This window comes from Vanessa atalanta, chromosome 13 (assembly GCF_905147765.1).
Source record: "Vanessa atalanta chromosome 13, ilVanAtal1.2, whole genome shotgun sequence".
NCBI lineage: Eukaryota > Metazoa > Arthropoda > Insecta > Lepidoptera > Nymphalidae > Vanessa > Vanessa atalanta.
In genome coordinates, this window is record NC_061883.1 from 10,426,016 (window position 1) to 10,439,515 (window position 13,500).

At 31.4% G+C, this 13,500-nt stretch overlaps 1 protein-coding gene across 1 annotated transcript in view; it reads left to right on the top strand.

Annotated features, from left to right (window-relative positions):
• Positions 1–13,500, top strand: part of LOC125068124 (calmodulin-A-like) — a 67,732-nt gene that overhangs the window by 35,251 nt on the left and 18,981 nt on the right. The window contains exons 3-4 of the mRNA XM_047677141.1: positions 6,549–6,633; positions 9,552–9,724. Of these exons, the coding sequence (XP_047533097.1) occupies positions 6,549–6,633; positions 9,552–9,724 (258 nt within the window). The remainder of the gene's footprint in view (positions 1–6,548; positions 6,634–9,551; positions 9,725–13,500) is intronic.

Here is a 13,500-nt window from a genome sequence, read left to right on the forward strand (position 1 = left end):
TAAAAAAAATAAAAATATATATCCCGCTGAGTTTCTTTCGCCGGTTCTTCTCAGGTTCGAGGTGCTAAATTCCGAACCGGTGGTAGATTTTTGACAATCAATAAGCAAATGTAAACACTTCTATATTGAATAAAGATTTTTGACTTTGACTTTTAACTTTGAGGATATATGTGATTGTCTACATGTAAAAATATATTAGATAAATAAATATGTTATCTATCTAATTTATATCTATATCTTAATTTGTTCACCATGGGTGTGTCTGAAGAAAACTTTTTCAAAAATAATCATGTTCTTTATACTAATTCTCGTTTAGAATTTTCTATCTATTTTATTCTGATACGTATAATAAAGTGTTAAACGCAATCTTCGTTCAAGATTAACGCGTTGTTGTCACTAGGCCGTGTCGTGCAAAGCAGAAACTTATTTTTAAAACGCACATCCGAATTCGCTAGCAATGAATAAACTGCATAAAATAGATTCGGCATTATTACGACAGGCTGCCTGATTACAATCCTCCTTGGAACTTGGGGCTTTTGCTTGTGGCTTAGTTTCCCGCTACTATACAGCGAGGTTGAGCGGATTACGCTCAATCGGCTTTTACGACACCCATGAGGTGAGATCGGGTGGACTATTCTCCGAAGACTTTATTATTAAATGCTTTTGTGTGTTAAAAAGGACAAATTAAAATTATGTATATCACTACTAATAAATGAGCAGACTTGTTTGTAATGTCTAACTGAAAATAACTACTAAGCCAATATCCATAAAACTTATATCAGATGATGCAGCACATTGCGGAGAAGGTTTTCATATATGATATTTTGGATTATTGACGTGAGAACCTTGAATTAGTTCTTTTATTATACAATTTAGCTGTTTTTTTTTTTAACCTATGTTAGTAAGTCAGAATGAAAAAGACAAAAGTTCTATAAAAAAAAAAAAAAATACGCATACAAGAAAACGTAATTGTTTGTAATGTTCGAACACATATATAACAACATATACATATTAGCACGAATTAAATACTAGACGGAAAAAAAAATATAATAAAATAAAAAATGGAAAAAAAAATTATTTATATAATTCTATAATATAATAAATATGGCGGTAATATCAATATAAAGTTTTAATTTAAAAAATCCACAATCGTTTCTTGATTTTATTTGTATTGGCGGAGAACTTGAATTGAAAATAGAAAACAGGAAACCAAGATTTACAATTTGTAAAAACGACGAACCACACGATTATTTCGAAAACAATAAATCTGTTTAACCAAAGAAATTATCTTTCACGGAATTATAGTGTTTATGTGCGAACAATAAAAACGTTTATCGCATCAACGTTTGCAATGTTTTCTCATTACTTTACGACTTTCCAAAGATAAAACGGAAAGGTATTTTTTTTAATATGTTTCTTTTCTATTTCTAATCTCTGTCAGCTTATAAGCTGCCAGAAAGAATTACATTGTACAAAGTATTCAGATAATATAAAATCAAACGTTAAATGTGCAAGACTTAAAAGTATACATAAATACATAAGATACTTTTGTTGGAAAGAACAATATTAGGGAATCGAGAAGATATTATTTATAGGCCGCTTTCTTATGGCGTTGCTAGGCGGATAAATAGTGGTGATGGTAAGTAGTCACCACCGCTACTAGACGTTGGTGCCATAAAAAATAACTATTCCTTGCAATTATAATTCTTATAAAAATAAACATTTTGTTTCCTTACACCGCTGATGCGTCAGAAACCTTGACAATTGAGATGTTATGTCCCTTGTGCCTGTAGCGATCTTTCAAACCGGAACACAGGTAATTACACAGATTACTAAATTATAAAATATCATAGTTCCGGTTTGAACATTGAGCGAGCCAGTGTAACTACAAAAACATGAACATTTGACCGAACATTTTGGATTTAATAAATATAGTTTTCTTATAGTTAAACCTCCGTTAGTTAATTTGGATATGTTTGAAATGAGAGCCCACTTTATATTTGTCACAGTTAATTATGAATGTTTTTTTTTATTCATACAACTCGGCCATTGTAGCGAAATATATAACCGTATTTTATCTCTCATTATAAGATGTAAGGTACAAAAAGTCGTATTAAAAATAAATAAAGGTAAATCGAAAACTCTTTAAGCTGACTTTAAAATTGGATTTTACTTTGGCTGTTTGTGGTAGATCTATGCTATAATAACAATAACAAAACAACAAAGACATTGAAACATTTGAATACGTTTACTAATTACTCGTACTAATGACAGTCCTTATCAGTAATGTTTGTACGTATATAATAAAAAACACATGCTCACTGCAAAATAATTTTTATTTAAAAAAAGAATACCATTTTTGAAATAAATGGAATCTTCAAACCGTTTCGTTATATCTTCATTTCCCAACGGAATCGAATGAACGAATGGAATGAAATATAATCTGGAAATCACAGTGCATTATTGCTAGATAGTCTCAAAAGACTTCGACATTTCGTTCATTTTATAACTGAGAAAATGATATTCAAATTCTAATATAAATTTTACTGTTTTAAGGCATTCGTTACTAGAGTATCTGTCTTATGAAATATTCAGAATATTTTTCTTAATAAACAAAAATGAATGTTTGTATGTTTGTTCTTTAAGCCATTCATCATTATTCATGAGTTGTCCTGTACTTAGCCTAGGTCCAAAAAAACAAGGCTTTTTCTTTGTATTTATATCCTTCGATATAAGATCGTTCTACCCGTGGAAACCTGGTTTTAAATAATAATTATATATAATATATGGAAATTTTTTGGTTCATCAAAGTAATTTTATTTAGAAACGTAATTAAAAATTGACTAAAAAAATAATTTTTTTCTTAATAAATTGGTGGAGGAACATATGTTACCTCAATAAAATTATAATAATAAAAACGATATACTAAACTGAATAACGCTTAACATTATATAGAATAAAATACAATTAGGGAACTCATTAATTTGCTAGCAATTAGCTAAATACGCGGTCTAACGAATCACATACAACAAATGAAAATGACATTTTAAAACGTAACTTAACCGAAAAGAATTCTAACTTCATATACTTTACTATTTATTTTATTTTAAATAAACAAAAAACAATCAATTAATCAATTAATCAATAACATTAAACAATAATTATCCTATAACAATAATTGTACGTCTGAAACAAACAAACTCCGCGCCAAAAGATAGCCTGAGCCTCTGCGACGGGAAATATCGCGCTTTTTTTTTTTCAAATATATTTCGCCAAAAGGAATTAATTTATTAGGCCGGAAGATTTTTAACAATATTCATTTACTTGAAGTTTCAAAAGCGTTTATCCACAAAAGAAGCTTAACTTCAAAATAAACGAAACTAATTAGATTAACAAAATCCTTTAAATTAAAACAGAGAAGCGAACGTTATTAAATTAAATCCATGTCACGTTTCAGGAACGCTCGCATAAATTGAACTACTTAGAACTTTGTGACATCCACGCGTAGTTTATGATGAGATAGAACTTCGTTGCATTTCACGATAATGAAATTGTATACAAACTTTTTCGTAATAAATGTTTTTTTTATTTATATTTTTTTTTAACAAAAACCTGCGTAAGGTGCTTATTTAGAACATCCATCCATCTTGGTAAGATCAGTGGTGGAGTGGTACTGAAATGGGCCAATTTATACCGCCAAATAACAATACTTTGTTCTGTTCTGATATGTTCCAAACTGAAAGTTAAATATTTAATATATATTGGATAATTTGGCTTGAATATGATATCCCTCATGTGAGTAGAGTCAATGGACTAGCAAAAGAGATAGTATTTTTAAACCTGTAGTTATTTTAAAAATAAAATATAAATTATACAAAAAAAACTTGTGTAGACATGACGAGGCATAAACCTCTTTTGAGAAAATCGCTTATAATAAATTAAATATTATTTCGTAGCCGAAATTGTCAGCGACTTAAAGCCGATTTCAAAGCAAAGAAAATAGTTTAACGATTGCTTAACTACTCTTTTTATTGAAGAACAAACAATGATCCGTCTTGGAAAGCTGTGTTTCAAATAGTTACTTCTTATTTCAGAACGTAAAATGTTTTGCTTCTTTTCATATTAAGATTTTTTTTAATAATAAATTAATTTAAATATACATACATTATTAGTACTAGTAAGCTATGAATATATACATACGTTACAGAAGATGAAGAATTTCGTAACAACATATACTATATTTAATTATTATCTTTTATTATTTAGAATTGTTTAGAAGCTGGCGTGTAACCTAGTATTATATAAAGAATTATTAACACGAAGTCCTTAAATATACACAAATATTAATTCAAAATAGTCACTGTATAAATCCTGACCGCGTGAAATCGTGGGCGGTATGCTAGCAGCATTTCCCCATTGAATCGCAATTCCGATCCTCTGGGCAGAAAACGAACCAGCCCTCCTGTCACCGGTGGAGGCAATAAGGCGAGGTATTATACTTTTAATTAAGCTTTTGCATTACTACTTCAATGTCCAAATGTTTCAACAGCAAATGGGATAAAGAAATAATTTGACATAAGACACGAATATTTAGATCGTTTTTTCGCTTTAGCATTTTCCGCAGCGGCGCCAGCTCTTAACAATGTTTCCCGGATATGAGACGGGGCCACACGAGGGTTCGTCCTCGTTCCCAGAGAACCAATGTACGCTCCATCATCACAACTAATTCCACGAGGTTCAGTAAGACTAGGAAAAGCAGAGCACATAAACAAAAAGTAAATTATGTACGCCTCTGTACGCCCGTGTACGCTTCTTACTAATAAATATATAAAGGTATATTGCTATCCATAATACTTAATATGCCAAATTATGTTTTATAATATGTTACCCATTATATAGTCCAACTTATACGTACGCGAAGTAATATATTATAAGTCCTAGTGTACACAATACTGTAGTTATGAAAAAGTTTTTTAATAAAACCGCACGTTCATAACGCGTTATACTAAACGGGAAATTTTAAAAAGCGCTACAAAATTGCATTAAACTCAACTTGTTATGAAATTAAAACGGCTCACATGGACTGAATATGTCGTAAAAATATACGTCATATCTGAAATAGACATTCCCAAAGTTTTTTATGTAAATGTTCCGTATTGTTAAGTTTGGAAAACAACTAATATAATGTTATGTCACTAAAAAAAATAGTAGCTTGTAAATATTCACGGCTGGGCTACGGCCTTCTATGCTATTGAGGAGAAGTCTTAGAGTTTATTTCACCACGCTACTTCTATTCACTTTGCTTATATTGCATGTATATACACACACATGGAATATTTTCACCAGACAAGTATCCTTACAATATTCTCCTTCCTGCTCGAGGACGACATCAATTATAAACTTTATTTAAGCACGTCAAAATTCAGTGATGCATAGAATCCTTATAGTCTTGAGCAAAACTCCAAATTAATCGTTGAATTAGTGTTTATAAATTTAATTAAAATATTACACAGTAAACTAGAACGTTCGCTTGTCCTTATTACAAAAACTGTTGTTAGAAGTCGCCTTTTTGATCTGGTGATACTCCTTGAGTACGCTTTTTATAGTATGTCGGGTGCCAGACAACATATGGCGTTAAGGCGCTTAAATCATCAATAGTATTAATAGATGTGCAATATTCTCTTATATAGACAACCATTATGAGAATCGAATAAGAGCCGAGATGGCCCAGTGATTAGAACGCGTGCGTCTTAACCGATGATTGCGAGTTCAAACCCAGGCAGGCACTGAATTTCCATGTGCCTAATTTCTGTTTATAATTCGTCTCATGCTCGGCGGTAAAGAAAAACATCGTGAGGAAACCTGCATGTGTCTAATTTCAACGAAATTCTGCCACCTGTGTATCCACCAACCCGGATTGGAGTAGCGTGGTGGAATATGTTCCAAACCTTGTCCTCAATGTGAGAGGAGCCCTTAACCCAGTAGTGGAAAATTTACAGGCCGTTAATGGATAGACAACCGCATGCTGTGATCGGATGACATAAATTCAGCCAGAACCGTTAAATATATATATAAATATATACTTATACTCATATTAAACGAAAAGTAGCAAAAAAACATAGCACATAGAACATTATTGCGTCGATCGCATATTTAAAACGATGAATTTGGAATATGAAAACATACCATAAGTAAAACTCATAAGCTATACCCATTCTACTTTATATTTATTATGCTTATATGCAGCGTAAAGAAAAGCTTAATCGAGTATTATGTGAATAATGTAAAATCTAGAAATATTGAAATGTATCTTGTTTTTTTTTTTCTAGCTATCGACAATGATCTATGCAGCTTAACCGATTAGATGAACAAGCTAGCGAAACTAGGCCAGATCACCTTCGATTTGTTTCATTTAAATTGAAAATTGCAAATCATTACTAACTAGCAGATTCATTGGCTCTAGATAGAAGCTTATACATCCACTGTTCCGCCATTTTATCTTATGTAACTTCTTCTTCAAGTTATGTAATATTTTTTTATGGTTTCAGGCCAGAAACAAGCCCGCAGACGGTGGTGGACACGTCAATCAGAAAAACGCCGCGGGACAAAAAGCAACGCCTCCATGTCAAAAAGGTAATTACTTTTTTTGTATAGATAATGGGTCACCTCTGGCTGTTGAACTTTGATGGGAGCATCGTAGAAACATTAAATACCTGACCGTGACCATAATACTACCTTGCCAATATCTAAGCCTTTAAATCGTTAAGGTGTTACGTTTTTGGCTTTACTATAGACGTTTTGGAGAACGAAGTCAATTCAAAATTGTTTTTTCTTCACATAAGGTTCGAAAGTAAATCAGATTATAGAACAATCACAAATATTTTTTTTTTTTAAATATAGATTCGTAGACGGGCAAATAGGCCACATGATGGTGAGAGGAGGTATATAAGCAAAGAGGTTGTAAGAAATATTAACCTTATTTTCTTTACATGGCCAATACACCAACAACCTTTCGTCTGATGATGAGATGTTATATATCTTGTGCCTGTAGTTACACTGGCACACTCACTCTTTAAAGAGTTAGTCAGTTTAATGTATAAGAAGGGGGGGGGGGGGTAGTACCCCTACCCAAGTTAAAACTCAATTAGTTTTTGTATTTTAATATTTTAGTCCCATATTTTATTTTACACGATACAGTGTATATATAACCTTTAATGAATAATTTATTTATTTTTTTTATTTTACAATTAAACATTATTTTTTTAGTTTATTTTTTTAAAGCATAAACGTTGACCCGTATAAGACACAATTAAGAAGAACTAACGAATTACTATTGATACGATGATAAAGAATAGAACCACTTGTATCTTCAAAATGTTAACAAAAAATATGATTTAAAAAATATTCTCAGAAAAAAAATAACAGCTAAAATTCGAGGCAATAAAAAATAGCACTCGCAATTATCATGGGTGTGGTTTTTCTTCAAATTCAAATGTGATTAAAGGGGAAGTTACCCACTTAACAAAAAAAAATCCAAATCGCTTCATAAATGGCGGATAATATCTGTAATAACAACATAAAATACAACCGTATCAATAACCTCCTTCAATTTTTCAAATCACTTAAAAATCAAAGCATATGAAAAGTTTGAATTCCTGGTAAGTAATCATAATTGCTCTTAAATATTTGCGTCGAAAGAGTTAATTGGCATTCCCTATATGCCAATGCACCAATCGATATAGGTACCTATATTTCTTTCTATTTCTTTTTAGACAAAATCCTATGACCCTTTCAAACTAAGTTATAATTGTTCAGCTTGATGCTGAAGAAACTTATAACATTACTGGAAATAACAGCACTAATTTTCTTTTGATTGAGAGTCAAAACAACTGGTTTTTATTTCCCAACAAAACATATTATATAACAACATAACATCTCGGGCTTATCATACCCCCTTCCTCCATCTCTACTGTCGGGAAACAGTCGTGACAGCTGAAAGCGTCAGACAATATTATGTATATTTATGGTCTTTGAAATGAAGAAAATTATAAGAGTCTTGACATTTTAAGTATCGTCAGCATCAAGCTGTCTTTAATACATTTATCAATTTTGTATTTTCATAACACTTTATTTTCAACATTGTTATCAAGATGAAATAATAAGCAAAAAAATATTTTGTTGGCAACATTAGTTAAGTATTCAAAGATTTTAACATTTATTCATTATTACATAAGAATTGATTACAAAAACGTCCTCAAGATTATGATGCTGAGAGCCGAGATGGCCCAGTGGTTAATACGCGTGCATCTTAATCGATGGTTGCGGGAACCCTGGCAAGCACCACTGAATTTTCATGTGCTTAATTTGTGTTTATAATTCATCTCGTGCTCGGCGTGAAAACATCGTGAGGAAACCTGTTCAAAGGGAGAGGAGGTCTTAGCCCAGCTGTGAGAAATTAACAGGCTGTTAATGTTTCGTTTGTATATTTATTGCAATTCTGACACTCTGGAAAAAAAAATTTGGTGGGTGGTGTGATAAATATATTTCAGGGTTATCCATTGGATTTATTGCACCATTGGTCCAAGTCAAGTTCAATATATTCAACTGCAAACAGTGTACACAATACGCAACCAAAGAGATCATTTAAAAAGTATTTTTAACATTATTCCATAATTGTGCATCTGCTTCCATTGCGTTTTCAATTATTTTAAACAATATATCATTTGTTCGTCCTCGTTTGAATGTGAATAAATTTTTGCTTCAACTATAGTTACAATTTTCAATCTATATTTTAATTGGTGTGCTAACATATTGTGAGTTTTTCATCGATTCATTTGTGTTTCAATCAGTTCATGGGCAATAAAAACTTGTGTTGTTTGATCGGAGATATGTTTTTTTGAGCTCGACATTTAAAGCTTGCGATTGTATCGAATCTTTTCTGGATACCTATCCCGTGTGAAGACATGCTTAATGTCTGAATTTGTTTTTAGCCATTTATAAAAAAAAACTTTTTGCTTAGGTATTTTTATTTAGGTAGGTAAACTGACATATGGGACACCAGATGGTAATCACTGCCTATATGCATGAGTATGCCTACGCAAAAGGGTTTGCATAAAGCCCTACAACCAAGTACATGAAACTTAATTCAACTTAAGCAGTTAAATGTATAACTTTATATATGAAACAAAGTTCCTATTCTTAATTAAGAATTTAGGAGAGCTACATATATGAGATAAATTATAATACTATCAAAATACCTGGACCGGATTGGTGAAGGATTTACTTCAGCTGGGAGAAGCAAATTTGACTACAGTGATGGAACCTGTCCTATGTCTTTGTGACAATTATTGTTAATGCTTGTTTTCCATGCATATTAATGGGTTTTTTTTTAATCATTGGTGAAAATGGATAAAATAATGGCATTATCAAACTCACTAATGATGATTTAATGAATGTATATAATAATGATCTTTTTTTATAGTAATTGTCTATGAAATAAAACTTAAATCATTTACAAAATAATTTACAAAATTTGTTCTCAATATGTCCAGGTGCATCTACAAAAGGTGGTCCAAAAACACCAGTGAAACCATCAGCGCAGAAGGGAGCAGCGAAGACAGCACCACCGAAACAGGCGGCGGCAGCTGGAGTGAAGACGCCACAAGGAAAGAAGAAAAAGGGCCATAAGCATCAGCAATACGAGCTGATCGTCACAATTAACTTGGTAAGTAAAACCATAACTATAACATAACTTAAATAACGGTAAAATGCAAAATTGCGTTTAAAATATTCGTATTCCAAGCCAATTTATGTTTTAAATAAAACTTTATAAATACGACTATTATTTACTCCAAATAGACGATGAGTTCTGTGTTCATGAATTGTGAATTGTGGCTCTAATGATTATAGGCTTTGGTAAAAATTATAATAATAATAATAATCTTTATTGGCTGAATAAATTACACTACTACAGACACAAAATGTATAGTAATTAAAACAGAACAAAAAGACACTCATTCTATGTAATACAAAAATTATACACAAAACAAAAAATGAAAAACAAAAGAGAAAAAAAATAAAAAAATAAATAAATAAAAAATAAAAAAATAAATAAAAATAACTTAGAAAAGAAATGGTAGTAGGTATGTATAAGTGCGCAGCAGTGTAATTCAGCCAAAAAAATTGCCGTATTTTCTGCAAAATAATATATTCAGATCTATTTAAAAAGCCCTTTTTAAATACAATTTTGAGCAATTCGTCAGAGTTGTCGAAATAAATCCAAATAATAATATATTAAAATAACTGCGTTTTACTAAATGCATATTTATGTTTACAAGGTACATATACCTAAATAACATTTTTTACAATTTTTGTCTATCTATTTGTTCCGGCTAATCTCTGGAACGGCTGGACCGATTTTGACTTGACTTTCACTGGCAGATAGCTGATGTAATAGGGAGTAACTTTATTTTAGAATTATATGTAAAATAATAATAAAGTCACGCTTTTTTATTAAATTCGCACGCACGAAGCGTAAACGCACGCAAAAACGCGCACGAAGTCGCGGGCACAGCTAGTATATAATATAGTTGCTCATTGAATATTATAAAATAATGACAAGCTCTAAATTCAACATAATTGAACAATTGACAAACGGTTTCATAATAAACATTTTAATTGTTTTTGGTTTATTCAATCTGATTACAATTAATTGACGCGTTAATCTCAATTTAATCTTTATTTATTCGAATTACGAAATTCGAATTTATCGAAAATTTTATTGCATCTGCATAAATTTATTTGTAATTTTAATTAAGCCCTCATGAAAAACAATTAAAAAAAAAAAAGAGATTTTCCAAGCAAATAATGTAAAATATTGAAATCATTCCTTCGTAACTTATCTTTTGTCACATGTTTATTAAATATCGATCGTCTGCGTCTATATTAATGATGATGCAATTGAAAAATTAAATATTACGCTTAGTTTTTTTGTGTTATGATATCGGTAGGTAGACGAGCATATGGGCCACCGTATGATATGTGGTCACCACCACCCATAGACAATGGCGTAGTAAGAAATATTAACCATTCCTTACATCACCAATGTGCCACCAACCTTGGGAACTAAGATGTTACGTCCCTTGTGCCTGTAGTTACACTGGCTAACTCACCCTTCAAATCGGAACACAACAATAGTGAGTACTGCTGTTTGGTGGTAGAATAAAGTTAAGTTCCCACTCATAAATTTTTAGCACGTGTAACGTCGAGGATTGTCTTGTCGATCTAGTGGGTAGAGATATGGGGCCATAGACCCCAGATCGCGCTGATAAAAAGTTAATGGATTTTTCTGTTAAAAAATTCTCAGTAACAGCCCCGTGTCGGGAAATTGATAGTGTGTAAATTCCCTCGTAAAGCACGTAAAGGCTTTAATTCTTCGTCTGAACTATTTTCGGTCGGGTTGAATTTGGCGGTCCATCAAATTATTATAGTAAGGTAAGAGTGCACCTGTTTTGCGCACAAACTTACGCCCTATAATATGTCCTGCGTAGCTGGCTGCTCTCCTTTGAAGTAAGATGAAATTACCTCTACTCTATTCTAACCATAAGAGGAGAAAAGCCATATAATTAACATTTGACAGCAAACTGACGCGATATCATTGGTTGAGAGCTTGATTAATCTATGATATTGACAATGTAATTTTGCGAAAAAATTGCGTTATTAACGTCGACGAAATTGTTATCGGAATTTCGGAAGTAACATTCAAGTGGAAATAAGTAGTTAAGTGTAATAGCGTTTTGTTATAAATAAAGATATATTAATCATAAACTCTTAGTAGTGCACAATATAGCTGAGTTATTAGCAAATCGCATGAAATACGTGAATCTAAGGTTTCTTTATCTTTTTTTATACTTCCATTGGAATAGGCTATATGTGTTTTCATACCTAAATGATTATACATGACCGATGCATTGATTATTAGGATTTAAAAAAATATATATATGTAAAATATATTAAGCATACTGTTAACTGTTGAAGGATTAATACATTTGGCGTCAATCAGCTATAGATTCAGGTCATAATTACAATAAAAATGCTTTGTATACCTTATGTCCTTTTTTGTACCCCTTAAAACGTGTATGCATAATTTGTTAAAATACTTTATTGTACACCACAAACATAAAATACATAAATCTTAGGACTAAACACAAAAAAGCAACAACAATAGAAATTAATCGAAGTCGTCTAAATTATTATTTAAATAATCATTTTTACAGATTTTTTTTAAAAAATTTTTTTAAAATTGTTGAAATTCATTGTTATTTTTTATTTTTACTGGAAGTGCATTCCATAAATTTATGGCCTGTACAGTAAACGAGTTGTTCAGAAATTTTATGGTGATCCAGTTAAGCTTAAAATGTTTACTAAAACCGTTTGTTTTTTCTGGAAAACATTCATAAGCTTGTTCCGCACCAAGAAAGTATTAGATATCTTACAAAATGATCGTCCTTGTAACAGTTCCTGAAACGAAGTTACCGATGATGTAAGAATATCGTAAAACATACTTAGTAAAGACTTGTTTTGTTGTCGTCTCTTTTCTATATAAAGGAAAATATATTTCCTTCTCTATCACCGCTGTATTACTTGGAAAATGTCTGAAAGTAATAAGCCAGAGAGGAGATAACGAATTTTACGACTGACATCTTTAGAAAGTGACATAATTTTTAGACAATGTACAAATGGTCTTAAGTTTTCGACAAATTTGATTGATATTGCCCTTTCGTTTTTGAAAACAGAATTTATTTAAAATTTGAATTAAACATTAGTTCATTACTTTTAAACATTAGAAACATTAGACTTATTTGGGATTAAAAAAATATAAGTATTTTTGTTATCAATCAAATAGGTTCTTTGGAATCGTCATTTTATAAAAAAAATATATGTCAAATCTATCTAAAGATATTTTAATTGTTAAAATTCTTTGGCTGTGGACACTGACTCGTTGGTCCAGTGTCAAATTAATAAGGCCACGGGGTCCTGGATTCAAACACCGGGTTGGGCCAGTAAAAAGCTTTTGGAGGTTTCTCCGACGAGAAAATCTCAGTAGCAGCCCCATATTGACAATTTCCTGCCTACCAATTGGATTATGGAGTATGGTAATCCGCACATACAGTAAAACTTAAAGGCATCTCAGTTATTCTGTGGCAAATCTTAAGTAAACTATGTAATTATTATTCTAACTAGCTGTGCCCGCGACTTAGTTTACATTTGAATTATACAAAAAGTTATTGTTCACTTCGCAGTTTTTACTGAGGAGAGCGCATTACTGGACAGTATTTAAACATTGCAGCGTAATTTTAGCCAAGATAGTCTTTATTACATCAGCTATCTGCCAGCGAAAGTCCCGTCAAAATCGGTCCAGCCGTTCCATAGATTAGCCGGAACAAACAGACGAAAATTGTAAAAAAAAAAATTGGTATATTTATGTATGGTATGTAAATC